The following is a 21,230-nucleotide window of genomic DNA, read 5'->3' on the forward strand; positions in this document are numbered from 1 at the left end:
CTATAAATTTATAATAAATTATATAGGGCAAGTTTCTGTAGCTCCTTCATTTGTTTTAAAAATGTCTTGGATTCATCACTCTTTAATTATTCCATATAAATTTAAAATCAACTAGTCAAGTTCCACCGAGCATAATTGGAATCTTGATTTGCTTTGTACTGAATTTGTGTATTATTTTAGGAAGGAATTATATCTTTATGATATTGAGTTCTCATATATATAGACATGGTATATATTTCACATACTTATCCTTAATGAATAAAGTTTCTAATGTTTCCATTCAGGTATCTTTTGTGTTTCTTTGCTTCTGTGATAGCTGTCTTTTAAAAATTATATTTTTATAATTTTGATGAAGAATGTGATTGTGAACATGAATTTTAAAAAGTCCAGCCACCTTGCTAAACTCTCTTATTAATCATCATAATTTGAGTGTTAGATTATCTTGGATTTTCTATGTAAACCACGCAGCATACTCCTTAAAATTCATGTATTTAGAATTCATATTTTAATTAGGCAATGCAATCAACTCTAAAATTAAAAGTACATTTAAAACACGTACCCTAACACTTTCCTTCTCACTCTTGTCCCCCTTTTCACTCAGTTTCTGACCGTTCACCTCTCATAGGTAACCACCATTATTAATTTTCCGATTTATTTTTCCAGGGCTTCTTTGTGCCACACAGGCAAGCATAGTTTAGATTCTTTTTACTCTCTTCTATTCGCAAATACAGCAAATTATGGAAAGAGTTCTGAACCTTGCCTTTCTCCCTTAGTTATAGCTGGAAAAATAAAAAATCAAAAGCCTCTTTAATAGCAAAAGGGGAGGGGAAACGAGGTGTCGAGCTAGCAAACGACAGAGTCTGTCAGGGAGGTGGCTAGAGAGGCCCGGAAGTGGCTTCTGTGCCCCGCCTTGCGGGTGGTTTGCTAGTTTCGAGCACTTTGTGAGTATGGGGTGAGTAGCGGACGCCAGTTGGGCGTCCGCCTTCCACTGTGGGGTTAAATCTCATCCCGCGGTTCTCCTCCTGTCGGTCCTGCAGTTTTTTTGTCCCCTGGTAGAGGTGCGTTTGCAGGGGGGTGTATGTGTGTGTTTGTGAATTTGTGGAGAGAGGCCGTTCCCTCCCCAGTTCCTGCTGCCTCGGCTCCCAAGGAAGGAGACCCCTGCGAGAAGCCGTGGGGGAGGGAAGGGCGCTCTGCGTCTGAACGAAGTGGTGCTCGGCGTTCCCTCGTAGAGCCCAATATGAGTGTCCCTTGTTTAGAGCCGTTACCGAGTGTCTGGGTCGGTTCTTGAGGGTATCTGGAGACGGGATGCATGGGTCACATAGACAAGCCTCGAAAATGGGAGCCGTTACATTTTTGCACTGCCTGGTAACAAGGTCAGTTTCAAGGTCTTTAAATTATTCTGTGGTACTGGCCAAGAGCCAGAACGTTGGAGTCAGATTACCTGATTCGAATCCTGCCTTTGCCACTTACTGGCTGTGTGACTTTTCACTAGTTCCTAACCTCTCTCTGCTTCATTTTACTATTTGGCAAAATGGGGATAATATTCCCTAACTCACTGGGTTGTTGTGAGGACTGAATGCATTAATATGTGTAAGGTGCAGAGTAAGCATGATTTAAAGATTTGCTTTTATTAGTAGTACTATTATTATTTATAACTATGATGACACATTATCTTTAATTACTGGCTTTTGTACGGTTGCTTTCAATTTTAGTGTCATTCATCAATTCATCAACTTTGTAATGGATTATTTCTATATTTTAGGAGGGAAAAATAAGATACTCTGAAAAAGAGCCTATCCTGAAGCAAAGACCAAAACTGGTTTGTGTTGTACGTTGTGATACTCAAACTCCCAAAGGCATTAAGATTCGGGGGTACCTTTTCCTTGGCTGGAGATTAGGAGGAACAATAGAAGTTTTTAATAGTGGAAAAGGATGAGGACCCCTGGTTTTAGCAAAAATCTGATGTCCTGCTTAGTACTGGAGATGCACCAGTTTTTGAGCTTCCAGGAACGCCCTAGCCTGAAACTGGGTTCATACTAACACCCTTCATTTCAACCCAACTTCGACAGGGTTAACTCTCTTTTCTAGACTTGTAACTCTTTTCTGTTAATGAGAAACTTTCCTTTCCTTATCGTCAGTATATTTACTGATTTGATAAATAATTTGTGTTTGCAACCAATTTTCCAATCTTGTGCCTTCCCACTGTGATCAGTTTGGCTCAGATCCAAGTAGGGTCCAGGTAGTGAAACCTAAATGGAGTTTGTGGAATAAATGATATAAATGTATCAGTGTTGTTTTCCTGCCATAGACTTCCTCCCTTTCCCACCGTGGACACCCTCCTCATTCCACTTGGGCTCCAGATTCACTCTGGGTTGGGCTATGGCTCTCTCTTGCCTCCTTTGACCCTACCTTAATGCTTTTTGACTGTACTATTCAGGAAGGAAGGAAGTTAGGACTTCGTTCAATTTTCTAAAATTTTGGAGAGAAATTTAAACACATTTAATTGTAGAGAGAATGTTACAGTGAACACCAATATAACCATGACTTGGCTTCAGCCATCATCTTCTGGTCATTTTCTTTCTTCTTTTCCCTCCTTTCCCCTCTCTTTCCTTCCCTTCTCCTCCTCCTTCCCTTCTGTCTTCCTCCTTCCCTTTTACTTGTTCCCTCTTTCCCTCTCTCCTTTTTTTCCCTCTCCCTCCTTTGTCTTCCTTTCCCTCCCTCCCTCCCCCCCTCTTTCTTTATTTCTTTTTTTTTTCCTCATTACATCCCTCCTCTCTTTCATTTTATAACAAATTGCAGATGGAAACATTTTAATTCACTCACAAGTACTTCAGTGTCAATTTCTTATATATAAGGACTTTTATCTTGATATAATCATAGTATCATCACACGCAACAAAATTGACAGTAATTCCTTGATATCATTATCTTGATTTTCAAATAATTGTCTCAAATATTTTTACAGTTTTTTTTTTTTTTTTTTTTTACAGTCTGTTTACAGTTGTTTTCAGTGGGGTCAAATATGCATTTATTTGATATTTATTTATTTGAAATTTGCATTTATTTGATAAGTCTGTTCAGTCTCCTAATCTATGACTGTTCCCATTCCCTCCCACTCCTTTTGGTAAAAATACCATTTATTTGTTGAGGAACTTGAGCCTTCTGTTTTATAAAATGCCTCACATTCTGGATTTGGTCGATTGCTTCTTTTTAGTATCTTTAACTTATTAGATCTCAAACTCAGCTGCACATTAGAATCACCTAGAAAGTTTTAAAAGTTATTGATGCCGAGTCCCACCCCCAGAGAGTGATTTAATTGATTTTTTTTTTCATTGCTATCTCCACCTCCCAGGCTCAAGTGATTGTCATGCCACAGCCTCCCAAGTAGCTGGGATTACAGGTGTGTACCACCACACCCAGCTAATTTTTGTATTTTCAGTAGAGACAGGGTTTCGTCATATTGGCCAGACTGTTCTTGAACTCCTGACTCCAGGCAATCTGCCTCAGCCTCCCAAAGTGCTGGGATTACAGGTGTGAGCCACTGCACCCAGCCTGATTGATCTTGATTGTACCCAAGGCATTAGGAGTTTTAAAAGTTCCCTAGTGATTCTAATATGTAACAAAGTTTGAAAGCCTTTAATATAATTTTTTCCTATATTTTGCCTGTACACTGGTATTTGGATCTAAAGACTAGATTAGATTTAGGGTCACTTATTTTGGTATTATTAGCTCATGTAGCAGTGCCCCAGATCTCTTGTGGCAGCTTATTAGGAGGAAGTGTTTTCTGGTACTTTTCATTTGTAACAATGGGTTCTCTCAGTTTCCTAATTTCCTTCTATTCTCTTCCATCCTTTGAACTATAGAGAGTTGGCCTGAGGAATAGAGGTTCAGGATACAGATTTGGAATTGTTTTTCCCTTTGTAACCTCTACCAGCCTTACTTTTTTTTTTTGAGACGGTCTTGCTCTGTTGCCAGGCTGGAGTGCAATGGCACGATCTCGGCTCACTGCAACCTCTGCCTCCCAGGTTCAAACGATTCTGCTGCCTCAGCCTCCCAAGTAGCTGGGACAACAGGTGCCTGCCACCACGCATGCCCAGCTAATTTTTGTATTTTTAGTGGAGACGGGGTTTCACCATGTTGGCCAGGATGGTCTCAATCTCTTGACCTTGTGATGCGCCCGCCTCGGCCTCGCAAAGTGTTGGGATTACAGGCGTGAGCCACCGCGCCCGGCCCAGCCTTACATTTTCTAGCCTCTCCGTTCCACTGAGTAAAGACAGACTTACTGACATCTGAGTCCAGTCAAATAATTTTGCAGTCACTCACTTCTAGTTTAAACTCTAGTCCCAGCTGGTTCACAGGAATCTCAGGTTTCCCTTCCCTCTTAGATCAGGCCCAGGTCTCATGGCTTCTGGGATAGGCTGTCTTTCAGAATATCTTACTTTTCCCTCCTAAAATATAGAAATCATCCCTTACAAAGTAATGACTCTGAGGAAACCTGGTGGCTGGTGCTATTGTTTCTAGAGAATACCATACTGAGGAAGGAGTAGATTAGGAAGCAAGAAAATCAGTTTGATTTGGGGCATATTGAATTGGATTTGTTTGCAAGATTTCCATATAGGACTATCTGGGAGGCAGTTCAGGATAGGGATCAGGAGTCTACAGCCTAGAAATAAAAGTTAAAACCTTGCAAGTGATTAAACATAGTTCTGGGGAAGACTGGATAGAGAAAAGAAAAGGTCAAGAACAGAACCACCAGGCCTACTCTTATTTAAAAAAAGAAAGACCAGTGAATTATACTATTAGCCAATATGTATATGGTACTTACCACTGTCATGCCAAGTGTCAGGTTCCAGCCCATACTGAGGTCCGAGGGGAGTTGTTGGATAGGTGGCAGATAGTTGAAAGAACACTTGGGGCTGTAGACAGGTAAAATATGATTTTAGTCAGCAGCAGCTGCTGCAGCTCTCACACTATCTGCCTCTGTCTCGGGTGCCTCCTCCGACCACAGCCCTTCTCAGCAACCGGCTCTGTGGCTTCTGCCGCTCCCACACTTACAGCTGTACTCCTTGGCACACTTGTTAATTCCTGGCTCCCCTCTGTCGGTCTGCAAGACGGCCAGTTCTCTCTTCCAAGGTCAGCAGTTTTTCCCTCTCTCTCTGGGCATGAGTCCTATGTACAGTGTCAGCAGGGCAGTTATACCATTTACACACAATAGTGGCTGTGAGCCAAGTATGAGCTTACACAAACAGGTTATATAACAAGTGGAGTGGTGCGCCTGCGTTCGAGACTCGCTGAGTCACACTGGCCTGCATATCTGCCTCAGCCTGTTCTTGACCAAAGCACATCCATTTTTACCTTACACTCCACCCCCTTGGCCGAGGGAGACATAAGTTTTTAGGTACACAGGCCCAATATATAGGTTTGGCACACAGGCCTGACATATACACTTTCGGCACCCAGGGTTGATACATACACACAGGCTTGACACGTAAGTCTGACACATAGGCTCTGGGCACACAGGCCCAGTGTATACATAGAGGCTTGACACATAAGCTGTAGGCACTCGGGCCACAGTAGTAATACAGGGAGCAATAATTTCAGGTTATAGTAGGCAACCACCCCATGGTGATGTTACCCCGATGTTGCTTTATATATTAAGCCAGGTTTTTTGCTTCCCTACCTTTAGGGGCATTGGGGCAGGCAACAACAGGTTACCGTTTGTCCCATACCTGGTTAGAGGAAGTCATCCTTTCTCCCATAGGTCTGGCCACATGGCCTGGCCCTACATGGGTCAGTGACTAACCACTTCTGTAACTTCTGGTTAAGCCTTGATAAACTGCCCAGCTATTGATGCAGATTACCATAGGTGTCACCTTCTTGGTGATCATCATTTACATTGCCCTGAGTTCAGCTTATTAGCTACTTTGTCCACACCTGGTATCAAACCGTAGGGTGTCAGTACTAGGCTGGGCTTCAACATCAGTCCAGGCAGCAGTAGCACCCTGGCTAGACCTATCTGTGTACCACGCCCTATTGGGAATGCGGGGATGCCCTTCCTTAAAAGATGAAGGCTCAGGGTCTAGGGGTGCCTCAGGTCCCATAGCCTTATCTTGCATTAGGATAGTAGGTACTAAGACTTCTTGTAATTGTGCTGCTAAGGGACTTGACTTAGCATACTTTGCTGTTCCAAGTAGGCTTAGGCACCCCACTTTGCACAAGTGGATGTCTGTGCCATCCCAGTGTGTGGGTTGTTACCTATGAGCATACCTACCCTACTGTTGGGTAAGTCATGCGCACAACGACTGTAGCCTGTCCTGCCAGGCTGTCATGAGTCTAAAGGGCAGCATATGCAGTTACTAACTCCTGTGTCGAGGAATACCGGAGCTCAGCTCCCTTTCAAAGTTGGGACGAAAAGTCTACTGGCATTCTAAAGAGCTCTGTGCGATGCCATAAGCCCCAGTCAAAAATATCTGTGGTCACATGCACATCAAGTTTAAATGGGTGCCCCTGATCAGCTACCCGTAGGGCTTGTGCCTGCTGAATAGCCTGTTTGGCTGCCAGGAAGGTGGTTTCAGCCACATCATCCCAATTCCAGGCAAGAGGCTGCGTTGCTGCTTCTAAATCTGCAAGAGAATCAGAGGTTAATATAATAACATCTTTAATAAGATAATGACATATGTTGGGGCTATGCATATATCCCTGCAGCAACACTGTGAAAGTCCATCCTCACCCTCCCATGAAGGCAAAGTGTTCCTGGCTCTCTGGAGCAATGTCCATTAAGAGGAATGCATTGGCCAAGTCCACCACACAGTGGCACCATCCCAGTTCTGTTGTCAGGTGGTCTATCAAATCCATGATAGATGGCACAGCTGCCAAGCTGTGCAAAACATCCACCCCAGCCTGTCCTCAGGCATGGGAGAGACATACACAGTGCATAAGTGGGGAGCCAAGCGGCTGATGCCAAGGTCCGAAGGTACAGGTTTCACTTTCACTGACCAGCTTTCATAACTGTCAATAAATGCAGCTCTGCCCGGAAACTTATTCAGGTTTAGGGACCAGTAGATTGCCGAGTCCACATACGGCCTTTGGTTGTCTGGTGTCCCCCTAAGTCCGGCACCTTGGCCAGTTCCCAATCAAACAGGAAAGGCTTTACATTTCTGCCTGACTGCAGCAGGTAATCTTTGAGCTGGAACGCTTTGGCGGGACCGAGTCGCCCAATAATGTCCTTTTCACGAATGACTTGCACAAGTCTGTATACGACTGCCATCTACTGACAGTTTCTGGTATTTCACTGGCATCAGTCCACACTGTAATTAAAGAAGCCAGCTTTTCCATCTCAGAGGCGGAGCAGGAAATGGATCAGCTCCTTTGTCCCAGAGAGAGAGAATTCAGGCAGGGAGGGGCTCCCCCAGATGCTACTGGCACTGCTTACCTAACTCCCGCAACTCAGTGGGGGTACAAACACTATATGAAATGTGCTTCACTATGGTAGGGGGTCTCTAGGCCCACTCTTGGGGCCCAGTGGCTGTTCATGCTCTATTTTCTGGCAGACCACTGGGTGAGCCTGTAATGGAGGTTCTTCCTCCTCCCTGCGTTGCGTCCAGCAGAGACTGGGCATGCACTTCTTGCAGCACAGTCACAAATGCCCATCTGACTCTGTTGGCAAAGGCACACTCCACAGTGCTGTGCACTTCCAGGTGCTTCAGCTCCTTCTCCACACTCGTGGAGGGCCTGTCCAGTGTCGCCCATGTTTCCACCAGAGCCCATCCTCGCACCACGGCTGCCACTGGGTGCCACAGCTTATGCTGTGGCTGCATAGCCGGCCCGGGAGCCTGGGAGCTGGAGACCCACTCACCTCATCCTGTCCACTATGCCAAATGTCAGGTTCAAGCCTCAGCTGAGGTCTGAGGGGAGTAGGTGGATAGGGGGGCAGGGAGCTGGAAGAACACTGGAGAGACAGCAGGTAGATGGGACATGGCTTTACTCAGCAGCTCTTTCACAGTGTCAGTGCTGCATTTATACACCTCACAACAGTGTCTTAGAGCCAGGTGATGAGCCTCTCCAGGTTATGGCTACATAACTGTGATTATATAATGCACGGAATTGTGTGCCTGCGCTCCAATCCCACTGAGTCATGCAGGATGTTTACCTCGGCCTATGCCTGCCTGGCTGCAGCACAGCCATGTTCCTTATGTCCACGCACCAGGCACTGTTATACAGATGTTATACACTCACTTAATGCTTACAATGGCCCTATCTACTATCACTATCCCTATTACAGATAAGGAAAGGGAGGCACAGAGCTAGTAGGTAGTAAAACCAGGATGATGATGATGACCTCAGGAAACCTGGCTTCAGAACGCTTAACCAGATTATGGTGGGAGCTGAGAATAACCAGGAAGGAGGAAAGCAGGAGAAAGGAAGGTTCTTGAAACAAAGGACAAGTGAGTTTCTGGAAGTGGGCAGTATCCTCAGCCCAGTTGCCTGAGAAGAGGCCATGGAAAATGGGAATTGAGGGAAGTCTCTTTGGTTACTTCTGCAGGCAAAATCTTAGTGGTGTTGGCAATTTGCAGCCTACAGTGTGTGGAAGGCTTAGTAGGAGGTGAGGACTAGAATCAGGGACTGAGGGCTTTCTTTCAAGTTCAGTCTTGAAGGGGAAGAAAGAGAGTGGCAGACTGAGGAGGTGGCGAAGACCAGGGGCAGCCTGTGCTCTCTCCAGGGCAAGGGCTTGGTGATGTTTTCAGCTTCCTTGATGTTTCTGAGAGAAACTGAAGGGCCTCCAGCCCATAGATCAGAACCTGCAGAAACCCTACTTTCAGCTGAATTTTAATGTGAATATTTTGCCAGTTTTTTGGGCAAGTGTCACATCAGATATAACTGAGGGTCTCACTAGCAGGCAGCCAAGGTTTGTTAATTCAGTCCTATTTCTTTTGGTCCAGGGCCTTCTATCCTTCTTCTTCCCCTCACTGCAGTACCTTGACCACAGATAAGATCTGGTACAGCCATCCTTCACTATCTGTGGGGGATTCATTCCAGGATCCCCACTAATACCAAAAGTTGTGGATGCTCAAGACTTACATAAAATGGCATTTGGTATTTGCCTATAACCTACACATATCCTCCTGTATACTTTTTTTTTAAAGAGATGGAGTCTCTACACTGTTACCCAGGTTGGAGTACAGCAGCACAATCATAGCTTACTGCATCCTTGAACTCCTGGGCTCTCAGGTGATCCTCCTGCCTCTTCCTCCTGAGTAGCTGGGACTGCAGTAGTGTGGCACCAGGCTCAGCTTCTCTTGTACACTTTAAATCATCTCTAGATTACTTATAAACCAAATACAATATAAATGCTTTGTAAATCCTTCTTATATTGTATTTTTATTTGTATTTTTTAATTGTTGTTTTTGTTATTTTTTTCCCAGATATTTTCCAGCTGTGGTTAATTGAACCTCTTGATGCAGAACCTACAGATATAGAATCAATTGTATTAGTTTTCTATTGCTGTATAACATTTACCTCAAATTTATCAGCTTAAAACAAAATCTGGGCTGGGTGCAGTGGCTCATGTCTTTAATCCCAGCACTTTGGGAGGCCGAGGCAGATCTTTTGAGGTCAGGAGTTCAAGATCAGCCTGGTGAACATAGTGAAACCCCATCGCTACTAAAAATACAAAAATTAGCTGGGCATGGTGGTACACGCCTATAATCCGAGCTACTTGGGAGGCTGAAGCAGGAGAATCTTTTGAACATGGGAGGTGGAGGTTGCAGTGAGCTGAGATCATGCCACTGCGCTCCAGCCTGGGCAACAGGGCGAGACGCTGTCTCAAAATAAACAAGCAAAAAAAAAAAAAAATCAGCTTGTTTGTTCCAGTTCTCTAGGTCAGAAGGCCAGGCAGGCTCAGCTGAGTTCAGTATTAGGGTCTTCCCAGGCCAAAGCCAAAGAGTTGGTAGGGCTGGGCTCTTATCTGGAAGCTCTGAGAGGAATCTACTTATGAGGTCATTGAGGTTGTCGGTAGAATTCAGCTCCTTGGGATCAGTCCAGTCAGTCTGGACTTGCTATCTCATATTGAAAGTCCTGAGGATTAGGGCAGGAAATCGTTAGAGTCATCTTAGAATTTAGACAACCACAGACCTGGTTGTTAATGGGATAACTCTGAGCAAGTCACTGAGAGGAGCTTCCTAGAGAGACCAGGAAGTGCCCTGGATCCTCACCAATTTCAGGTTTTTTCCTGATTAGTCCGGGGCTTGGGGATGTCCAGGATCACCCCAGGACATCCTTTGGAACCTTACTGTGGGATTCAGGCTTGGGGTGGCACAGAGGATTAAGCTGCAGAACCACTGAACATGGAGAAATTTCTGCAGCAGTTCCCCAGAGATGTCTCTGGGCTCCTGGGCAGGAGAGAAGGGACTACTTGCAAGTTTACTGGTTAATAATTATTTCCCACCTTTCAGGAATCTTCTGCAGAAATAGCGCTGGAAGCTAGAGTGAGGGCTGAGTACTGCCTTGGCCCAGGATGGCTAGAGAATTAAGTGAAAGCACAGCCCTGGATGCCCAGCCTACAGAAGACCAGATGGAGCTTCTGGTCATAAAGGTGGAGGAAGAAGAGGCCGGTTTTCCCAGTAGCCCAAATCTGGGCTCTGAGGGCTCCCGCGAGCGCTTCCGAGGCTTCCGCTACCCGGAGGCTGCAGGTCCTCGCGAGGCGCTGAGCCGGCTCCGAGAGCTCTGCCGACAGTGGCTGCAGCCTGAGATGCACAGCAAGGAGCAGATCCTGGAGCTGCTGGTGCTGGAGCAGTTCCTGACCATCCTGCCTGGGAAACTGCAGAGCTGGGTGCGGGAGCAGCATCCAGAGAGCGGGGAGGAGGTGGTGGTGCTGTTGGAGTATTTGGAGAGGCAGCTGGATGAGCCGGCGCTGCAGGTAGAAAGAACTTAGTATCTGAGCGCTGTGGTCTGTTTCCTCCTGAAATCTCAACATCGGAGTGAGGGGCATTCCTTTAAGATCCAGGAGTTCTCCATCTCTTTTTGTACCGTGAACCTCCTTGGCAGTAAGGTGAAGTCCCCGGACTCCTTCTCAGAATACTTTTTTTAAAATACATAAACCATTAAGGGTTACAAAAGAACACAATCATACCAACATACAGTTAGAAAAGTATTAAATTTATATTAAAGTCATATATGTGTTTTTTTAAATTAGTACACTAAATAATAAGACCTAGGGACAGGGCTTATAACTGGCAATTACAAAGCAGTGATAAGTATCTATTTGCCTGGTTGCAATGTGATGTAAAAACATCTACAGGTTCTATTGGTGACAAAGTCCTGGGTACTGCTTATGCTACTTTCATTTGTTGCTTCCATTCATAATTGAAGGAAATACTAACTTTCTCTTAAAGACCAGTTAAAAATAAGATTAGTTTTTGTCCTGCTCAAGTTCACGGACTCCGTGGGAAGGAGTTCATGGACCACTGGTTATGAACCTATGGTAGAAAATGGGCCTGCTTTTACTTCCATGTTCTTCCCTGTTTTATGAGACTGTGTCCTCTTTGCATCATCCTGTGTCCCTGTGCACACACCCTCAGAGGACCTGTGTGGCCAGAGCCTTCTAAATGGTGAGCTGGATACCAAGGTTCTTGACTTGGGTCTATTGCACCCAAGCCCTGTAACAGTGGAAAGTCAGTGCAAGTCTCTTACCTTCATTCTTTATAAAGGATGTGGGAAATTCTGAGCTGCACATGAGAAAGTAACTTGAAAACTGTAATTTTATAATACTGTAAATGTCTGGAAGTAAACCTGCATTTAATGAGGACATATCATATGCCAGGCCATGTTAGGTGATTTCACATACTGTGATGTTATTTGGGTCCCCCAAATGCTGTAAACTAGAGATTGTAATCCCCTTTTCAGATAATAAAAGGTATCAATATTCTCTGAGAATTTTGCACCAGTTTCCAATGGGTTTTCATAAAACACAAATGTATATATGAAGTAGCATAGAGTAATGGTAAGAACATGTGCTCTGGCATCATTCTACCTGAGCTCCCATCCTAGCATTGCCATTTGTTAGCTGCTTAAACTGGCTATGCCTTCATTTCCCTATCAGTAAAATGAGTATAATAATACCTCCCTTATAAGATTGTTGCTTTCTGTGTTAAATGAGTTAACATTTATAATGATCTTGGAAATAGTGCCAGCCACCTAGGTAATTCTATGGAAGTGTTTGATGAATAAATGAAAATAAGAACAAATGATTTCTAGGTTTCAGGTGTTGACCAGGGGCAAGAACTGCTCTGTTGCAAGATGGCATTGTTGACACCAGCCCCAGAGTCACAAAGTAGCCAATTTCAGCTAATGAAGGCTCTGCTCAAGCATGAATCTCTGGGATGCCAGCCCTTACAAGACAGAGGTAAGGATTATTTTCTAGGCAGTATGAATTCTGCAGACTTCATCCAATTTCATTTAAGGATAGCCAACAAAATTCATTGATAGGTGGTGTATATGCCCATGACAGATCAACTCTCATTTAAGACTGAGACTAAAAGGAGTATTTCCAACATAATGATGGAAAACTTTTTCGACCAAGACTGGACATAGTATATAAGATATTAGTAAAACTTAGGTTTGGAAAGAATTGGTTCTTGTTTGGATTTTGTTTTGTTGTGTTGGTTTTTGTTTTCTTGAGACAGGTCTTGCTGTTTCACCAAGGCTGGAGTGTAGTGGCACGATCTCAGCTCACTGCAGCCTCCACCTCCTGGGCTCAAACAATCCTCTCACCTCAGCCTCCTGAGTAGCTGGGACTATAGGTGTGCACCACCATGCCTGGCTAATTTTTTAAAAAATTTTTTGTGGATATGAAGTCTTACCATGTTGCCCAGGCTGGTCTCAAACTCTTGGGCTCAAGTGATCCTCTTGCCTCGGCTCCCCAAGGTGCTGGGATTATAGGTGTAAGCTACCACATTGTGTATACCAGCTACTTGTCTTTGTTCTTCTTTAACTTGTAATTATGGAGGCCTCCAGTGTGGTGGACAGTTAGCTCTGGGGATGGAACTGTCAGGGAGACCGTTCTTGTTCCAGTGGAGCTTACATTTAAGTGGGGAAGATGGCAAATAAACACATTAATAATACAATTCGTATGACAGTGGGAAGTAAACAGAATTTGTAAAGCCAGCCAGCCAATCTCATAAATTATAGGACTATTGCAAATTAAAGGGCATAAATCTTCTAAATCCTGGGTCTGTTATTAAAGTAATATGAAATTCACTGCATAGGAAATGGCTGTATGTTCTGAGATGTCCTTTCATGTGTCTTAAACACATGTACAAGTTCCCAAGACACACATCACTGGGATGTTCTAGCCAACATGAGATCTTTATTTTTCAACAGAGGTTCTAGCCTAAACCACCTGTTTTGTGCCCCTTTAAAAATTTGCTTCCTGAAGTTATATGAGGAATATATATGCTTCCTGAAGTTATATAAGGAATAATAAGGAAACCTGAAGTTCTTTACTTTCCTATAAAGCCAGACCCTTACTCTACTTTTCATAGCCCAGCTTTGTCTGACTCCTCTTAGCTTTTCAAATCCAAAGTGAAAAGCACCTTAACAGCTACTAAGGACATACTCACCCAAAATCCGATTTTTCCTCCTATATCTAGCAAAATTCAAAGGATCTTCAAATGGAAAACTTTTTTATTTTTATGTTCTTTTTATTTCACAACTGCTAACAAGGATCCTGCCTTTTTGCATTGTTTTCATGTATCTGCAGAGCACAACAGGTATGTTTAGCTATAGGATTGCAGCGGGTAGGGACAAAGAATTTTGGAAAGGAGCACACTCTGTATAAACTTGTTTGGCGGGAATTTATTTATTTAGAGAGACAGGGTCTTAGTTTGTTGCCCAGGCTAGAGTGCAGTGGCCCAATCACAGCTCATTGCAGCTTCAGACTCCTGGGCTCAATCACGTGAGACAGGAATCTATTAATCCAGTTATTTAACTTAGATTCCACAAGGCAGGGAGGCTGAATGCCAGGGTACATCTCATACAGAACTTCTTTCCTTCTTAGTTCTCCAGGTCCCTGTGCTTGCCCATGGAGGGTGCTGCAGAGAAGATACAGTGGTAGCTTCTAGGCTTACTCCAGAGTCCCAGGTGAGCTGGAGCCCCTATCCCTCCCCCAGTGCCCCTCACTACTGTTGAGCTTCCTGTGAAGACTCCTTACTCCCCATTCACCTATACTCCCATCCTAGATCCTCCATACAGATCTCAAATGGGATCTGCATTTTCTCATCTATCTTGAGGTTATCATTAACTTTATTTAGGTGCCCACTTAAGAGGCTTTTCCTGTTTATTACTAGCTCTTGACACGGATGGGGATTGGGGGTGCTTCCCAGATCTTCCCTACTCCACCAGTTTGGTCAGCCCCTTCTTCAGTGGGATTACCTATTGTTTTAGGGGTTGTTGAAAGTGGAAGATGTGGCCCTGACCGTCACCCCTGAATGGACACAGCAGGATTCATCTCAGGGGAATCTCTGTAGAGATGAAAAGCAGGAGAACCATGGCAGCCTGGTCTCCCTGGGTAAGACTAAAGGACACTAATTTCTGTTAAGGTTTCTTGGCATTCTTTGTGCATTAGAACCTGTTGAGTTGTTGGAAGCTGTTGAGCCCTATTGTGTTTGGATTCACAATCACCATTTCTGAAAACCTGTTACTGACTAGCTCCTTACTCCTTCTTTTTTGTTGTTGTTTTTGAGAGATAGGGTCTTGCTCAGTCACTCAGGATAGAGTGCAGTGGAACAATCATGGCTCACTGCAGCCTCAACTTTTTGGGTTAAAGTGATCCTCTCACCACAGCCTACCAAACCGCTGGGACTAAAGGCATGCACCACCACGCTTGGCTAATTTTTTAATTTTTATTTTTTGTCGAGATGGAATTTTGCCATGTTGCCCAGGCTGGTCTCAAACTCCAGGGCTCAAGCAATCTTCCTGCCTTGGCCCCTCAAAATGCTGGAATTACAGGCATGAGCATGAGCTACTACACCCAGCCTGCTTATCCCTTCTGACCTTGCTTTCTCCTCTCCCTGCCAGTATTCTAGTTGAGTTAAATGGGTTGAAGACAATACAGTCCCAAGTACAGGTTTGCCTCATAGGAGATGCCCAGTAAATGATGATATACTCCTTCCTGATCCTATCCCTGACTGAAGAGGAAAGTTGGCGGGCCTCTTTAGAAAATGGGCCTTGGGACCATAGATTGTGAGAGTTAGAAGTGTTCTTAGACATTGACTATAGACCCTGACCTCAGAGATGAGGGTGCAGAGGCTGAGAAGACTGCCTGACTTGTCTGAGGCCACGTAGCTCGTTGGTGGCATAAAATTCATAGCACTGAATCCAGTTCTGTTTGGGGACCCTGCCTCTGCCTGGGATATGAGCCGAGACAACTGTCTTTATTGTTTCATTGATCAGTGCCCAATTTCGGAGTCTCCACTTTCACTGTTTCATTTCTTTCTTTCTTTTTTTTGTTTTTTTTTTTGAGATTGAGTCTCACTCTGTCACCCAGGCTGGAGTGCAGTGGTGCAATCTTGGCTCACTGCATCCTGTACCTCTCATATTCAAGCTATTCTCCTGCTTCAGCCTCCTGACTAGCTGGGCTTATAGGCACCCACCACCATGCCTGGCTAATTTTTGTTTTTTTAATAGAGATGGGGTTTCACCATATTGACCAGGCTGGTTTTGAACTCCTGACCTCAAGTGATCTGCCAGCCTCAGCCTCCCAATCGCTGTTTCTCAAAGGTATTTCAGAAATCCTTCCACTTGCTCCATTTAATGTCACTTTCTGTTCAACTCTTTTAGTATCTAATCCTAGATGCATGGCCCTGCCTTATTATTCTTAGAACTTAGAACAACCACATATATCCCCAGCATAGTCCTGGATCCTCACCATCTTCCACCCACTCCCTCTACTCCCAGTGTGTACCTTTCCAATGGCCCCATTCCCATTCTTAGGTCTCCCTCCTCCCCAGCACTCCTGTTCTCCCCTTTTATTCCCATTCTTATTCTAGCACTTAAATCCTCATCCCAGGCATTTATAGACCTCTGTAATCCTTGCCTCCCTGGTACTCATCACAGAGCTTTCCTTCCATGGCAGGGCATAACCCACAATTGCCGGTTATTTGTTATTTCAGGTGGTGAAAAACAGACTAAGGGCAGGGACTTGCCTCCAGCTGAGAAGCTTCAAGAAAAGGAGCATGGGAAGATATTGTGCCACCTGAGGGAAGACATTGTCCAGATTCCTACATGTGCAGAAGCTGGTGAACAGGAGGGCAGGTTACAAAGAAAGCAGAAAAATGCCACGGGAGGGAGGCGGCACATCTGCCATGAATGTGGAAAGAGTTTTGCTCAAAGCTCAGGCCTGAGTAAACACAGGAGAATCCACACTGGTGAGAAACCCTACGAATGTGAGGAGTGTGGCAAGGCCTTCATTGGGAGCTCTGCCCTCGTCATTCATCAGAGAGTCCACACTGGTGAGAAGCCATATGAGTGTGAAGAATGTGGTAAGGCCTTCAGTCACAGCTCAGACCTTATCAAGCACCAGAGAACCCACACTGGGGAGAAGCCCTATGAGTGTGATGACTGTGGGAAGACCTTCAGCCAGAGCTGCAGCCTCCTTGAACATCACAGAATCCACACTGGGGAGAAGCCATATCAGTGCAGTATGTGTGGCAAAGCCTTTAGGCGAAGTTCACATCTCCTGAGACATCAGAGGATCCATACTGGGGATAAAAATGTTCAGGAACCTGAGCAGGGAGAGGCCTGGAAAAGTAGGATGGAAAGCCAGTTGGAAAATGTTGAAACTCCCATGTCTTATAAATGTAATGAGTGTGAAAGAAGTTTCACTCAGAATACAGGCCTCATTGAACATCAAAAAATCCACACTGGTGAGAAACCCTATCAGTGTAATGCATGTGGAAAAGCCTTCACCCGAATTTCATACCTTGTTCAACATCAGAGAAGCCACGTAGGGAGAAACATCCTATCACAGTGACCCATGCCATACGTGCCAGAATTGGTGCTCATTTGTCACTGATCTGAAGCCACTCCCCCTGGAGTCTCGACTACAGGAATTGTGGGCTGGGCTTTATTTACCACTACACATTATCAGGTGTTAGAAAATATAGACTGGGTTAGACAAATTATCTTCCAAGTTCTAGAAGGTGTTTGGAATCAAAACATATTTGATAGGAGGCTATGGGAGAGTTGTCTAGAATAGGTAAGACCTGAAATGGTTTGTTCTCTCCCATTGGAATTAAATGGATGTTTTGACTGGCTATTTGCCCTAAACCAGCACTTTGTGGTGTCTGTTGGGTGGATGGTTGTGATTTGGGGGCTGCTTCTCTGACCATTCTTTTTGACTGTAATGAATCCTCCACAGTTGGTCAGATTCACAAAGTCTTACATCCCCCTCTGTGCCTTTTCCACAGGTGCTAATAAATGTTTATTGAATGTACCAGTGAGATTACCTTCATAGATCTGAAAATCTGATGTTATCCAGGTTTCTGAAGAACTTCTCACCAAGGCCATTTGTGCTTGTGTCCAATTCTCTGACCTAGATTGTGACTCAATCTAGTGCATTTCTTACCAAGTACATAGGCAGAGCAGAGGTGATGGCAGGATTACTGTGATTGAAAGAATCCATTTTTGTTTTTTTTTGTTTTTGAGACAGAGTCTTGCTCTGTCGCCCAGTCTGGAGTGCAGTGGCACGATCTCAGTTCACTACAACCTCCGCCTCTGGGTTCAAGCGATTCTCCTGCCTCAGCCTCCTGAGTAGCCAGGACTACAGGCGTGTGCCACCACACCTGGCTAATTTTTTATATTTTTGGTAGAGACGGGGTTTCACCATGTTAGCCAGGATAGTCTCGATCTCCTGATCTCGTGATCCTCCTGCCTCAGCCTCCCAAAGTGTTGGCATTATAGGCATGAGCCACCATGCCCGGCCAAGAATCCATATTTCTTTACCAGACTAGGAATTCTATTCTAGTGCAAATGCCTTAAACAGCTTATCACTAAATCATTACGAATGTGTGCCATCCATGGAATTGCATTTTTTTTTTTTAATATGAGGTCTCACTGTGTTGCCCAGGCTGGTCTCGACATCCTGGGCAATCCTCTTGCCTCACCCTCTCAAAGCTCTGGAATTACAGGTGTGAGCCACCATGCCCAGCCCAAATTTCATTCTTTAATGTTTTCCTGTTGCTACTCTTTAAGAAAAAACTTACCTATTCAGACAGTGTGAAAATCAGTCATCAAGTCAGAATAAAATGATAAATATTCTAATGCTCCATATCTTAGTTCTCTCCATTTAGTTCTCTTGGGCCTAACCAATGCCTGCTAAAACAATAGACACTATCCTGCCCCACCCTACTACCCAGCATACACTGTATAGTAAACTGCATCAAAACTTATTCCTGCTAAGTTCATACTTTCTCCTGATGAATGGATTCACACCAAATATTTAAAACGAGTATCACTTATGGTTTCAGAACCCCATTATTAGTGTCTGACGTCTTGGTCTTCTTATACATTGATTCCCAAATCGCCTGTGTGGTAACAGCATCTCAGTTTTTCATGATGACTATTTTAACCATAAATTTAACTCCTCAGGCTATCTACTTTTTTGTTAAACACACTGTGTAGATCATCTTTTTTTTTCTTATCATGATAGTCAAAATTTTAGTCTTGTGAATTCACGTGAGAAAATGTTTAGTCAGCATTATACAAGTAGTATTTATTATGTATACATTCAGTGGAGTTGTTTCTACAAAAGTATTTTGGAATGACTATTCTGCTGCAAACTTTTGTGTTAAGTGCTTCACCTTATTCCTACAATAAGGAGAAGTGCACTAACAAAATGAACAATGCAGCAAGGGCTTCAGTTGCAGCTCAGGTCTTATCAAACACCAGAGAACCCATAATGGGAGAAACCTTATGAGTGTGACAACTGTGGAAAGACAGTTCCTTTTTTGTTAGTATCACTTCTCCTTATTGTAGAAATATGCTTTCATTGTTGGGTCTACTCACATTTCTCACTCGATTTCTGGCACCAGCAATCTCTTCCATATTTACAATATCAGTCAAAAACTCTGGAATTCAAACATAACAAGATTTTTCTGGTCACCTTTAATGGTTAATGACTTGGGCATTGTGATATATTATCTCCTGCTGTATTTTGTTTAGTAGAAATTGAATCATCATCCAAAATCCTTTATAGAAATATCCAAGTCCCTGTTTTTATGCTGGTTTCCAAGGCTTGGTCCTTCAAGGTTTTCAGGGATCTAGGGGACACAAATCTGACAAATCCTAGTGTAAATTATTTGTATTATAGTAATAAACCATATGGTTACTTCGTTTGAGTGGATTCTTAAATTGAGAAAAATGCATTGCATGATTTCTAAACTTCCTAAACATACATTAGGATTCTCCAAAGAAATAGAACTGATGGGATCTGTGTGTACATATGTATGTATATGTATGTATGTGTATGCATATATATTTGTATTTATAATATTGGTTTATATATATATTATACACAATATATATGTGTTTGTATATATATTTTATTTATTGGCAAGAATTGGTTCATATGATTATGGAGGCTGAGAAGTCCTAGGTTCTCCTATCTGCAAACTAGAGAACTAGTGGAGCCAGTGGCGTGAGCGCCAGTCCAAAGACCAGCAGGTTCAAGACCCAGGAAGAGCCAGTGTTCTAGTTTGAGTCTGAAGGCCAGAAAAGACTGATGTCCCAGTTCAAGATGGGCAGGAGGAATACCCCTTGAGGGAGCATCATCTTTTTTGTTTTCTTCCTATCTTCAACTAATCAGATGGGGGCCACCCACATTAGTGGGGGCAGTCTGCCTTACCTAGTCCACTGATGCAGTGATTCATCACATTCAAATTCAAACACTCAGAATAATGTTTGACCAAATATCTGGGCACCTTGTGGTTTGGTCAAGTTGACATAAAACTGGCCATCACAATGCTATAGTTTCAACATTAAAACTACAGTATAGTATTACAGTTTCAGTAAAGCATTAAAACATTTAATCCGTGCTTCCCAATTTTGTGAATTCTTCCAATTGGCAGTAGGAGCCTGGGAAATAATGTTTGTAGCCTCCCTACCCCACTTACAGGTCAGAATAGGGAACGGCTGGTATGAGGCAGCTGAGGGACAAGATAAACAACTAGATCACCATTGTATCCTCAGCATCTAGCAGAGTTCCTGATAAATGAATGATTCTGAAAATTGGCTGGTTCTACTTGTTCTTTTGTATTATTAACATAACATAAAATCTGCTGACACTGAGTGCCAGAGACCAAAGTATTCACATTTATATTTCCAGATATAAAAGTCTTCCCTTATTTCTAAAGAAATCATGTGTTTATAACCATTCATTCAGTAAACCTGATTGTGTTAGGTCAGGTGCTAAGGAATCAAAGATGAACAAGACATTATCTCTGCCCCCAAAGAACATAAGACCTAAATCATCTTCTGTCTTACAAGCTATTTTGTCCATTTCTGTTCTCACTTTTGTGCCGGCTTAATAGTTCTTCCTTCAGGGGAATGACTGCACCAATGGCTGCCCTGGCAACTTCCATCTCTTCATATGAGCCATATATACCAGGATTTAACACCAGCTGATCTAAGCCTTATAATTCACCTAGAACATGAGTGCATGGTAGGTTGTGTGAGGAGCTGATACAATGCCATTTCTCACACACTTCCCTACCTACCATGGAGGCTGTCCTGAGACAGTTTGCTCTGATGAGGAATGAGGCTTTCTACCTCTCCCTATTTAAGGTATAACTGCAAGCTATAAACTACTTATCTGCAGAATAACATCAGGTTCTCAGCAACAAAATGTTTCACCATATGTGTTGCAGTCACATGACCTCTTCTGATGCCATCTTGTGGGGAAAAGACATACAGAACTGAACTGTTTTAATCCAGAAAGGGCTTATTTCTTTTCTGATCAAATACAATCATGCACTGCATAATGACACTTCGCTCAATGATAATTTGGTCAATAACAGACCACATCTACAAAAGTGGTCCCATAAGATAATAATGACAGGCTAGGTGTGGTGGCTCATGTTTGTAATCCCAGCACTTTGGGAGGCCAAGGTGGGAGGATTTCTGAAGGCCATGAGTTTGAGACTAGCCTGGGAAACAGCGAGACTCCATCTCTAACAAATA

General features: G+C 43.6%; 2 protein-coding genes across 13 annotated transcripts in view; one reads left to right on the forward strand and one right to left on the reverse strand.

The window, feature by feature from the left end:
- Nucleotides 1-5,455, reverse strand: part of ZSCAN31 (zinc finger and SCAN domain containing 31) — a 28,339-nt gene extending 22,884 nt beyond the window's left edge. For 6 of the 8 annotated variants that reach the window (XM_038005811.2, XM_038005813.2, XM_073005770.1 and 3 more), the window contains exons 1-2: nt 5,055-5,455; nt 4,825-4,915 (exon numbers count right to left, since the gene is read on the reverse strand). The gene's annotated coding sequence lies outside the window, so the exon portion shown is untranslated. Of the gene's footprint in view, nt 1-4,824 lie in introns of all 8 variants that reach the window. The other 2 variants (XM_073005767.1, XM_073005766.1) reach the window with 1 other exon arrangement.
- ZKSCAN3 (zinc finger with KRAB and SCAN domains 3) lies at nt 873-19,384 on the forward strand. 5 transcript variants are annotated; one of them, XM_038005809.2, is made up of 7 exons: nt 873-952; nt 10,451-10,914; nt 12,252-12,399; nt 14,053-14,135; nt 14,439-14,562; nt 15,681-15,773; nt 16,166-19,384. In XM_038005809.2, the coding sequence occupies exons 2-7, from the start codon at nt 10,513-10,515 to the stop codon at nt 17,023-17,025; spliced, it is 1,710 nt and encodes a 569-aa protein (XP_037861737.2). In that variant the 5' UTR covers nt 873-952; nt 10,451-10,512; the 3' UTR covers nt 17,026-19,384. The 5 variants fall into 5 exon arrangements, with proteins under 5 accessions (XP_037861737.2, XP_037861738.2, XP_007971541.3 ...); XM_038005810.2 differs by having other exon boundaries at nt 887-1,058; nt 10,451-10,827; XM_038005808.2 differs by having other exon boundaries at nt 889-1,058.
- Nucleotides 19,385-21,230: the final 1,846 nt, after the last annotated feature.

The sequence above is a fragment of the Chlorocebus sabaeus genome, chromosome 17 (genome assembly GCF_047675955.1).
Source record: "Chlorocebus sabaeus isolate Y175 chromosome 17, mChlSab1.0.hap1, whole genome shotgun sequence".
Lineage (NCBI taxonomy): Eukaryota > Metazoa > Chordata > Mammalia > Primates > Cercopithecidae > Chlorocebus > Chlorocebus sabaeus.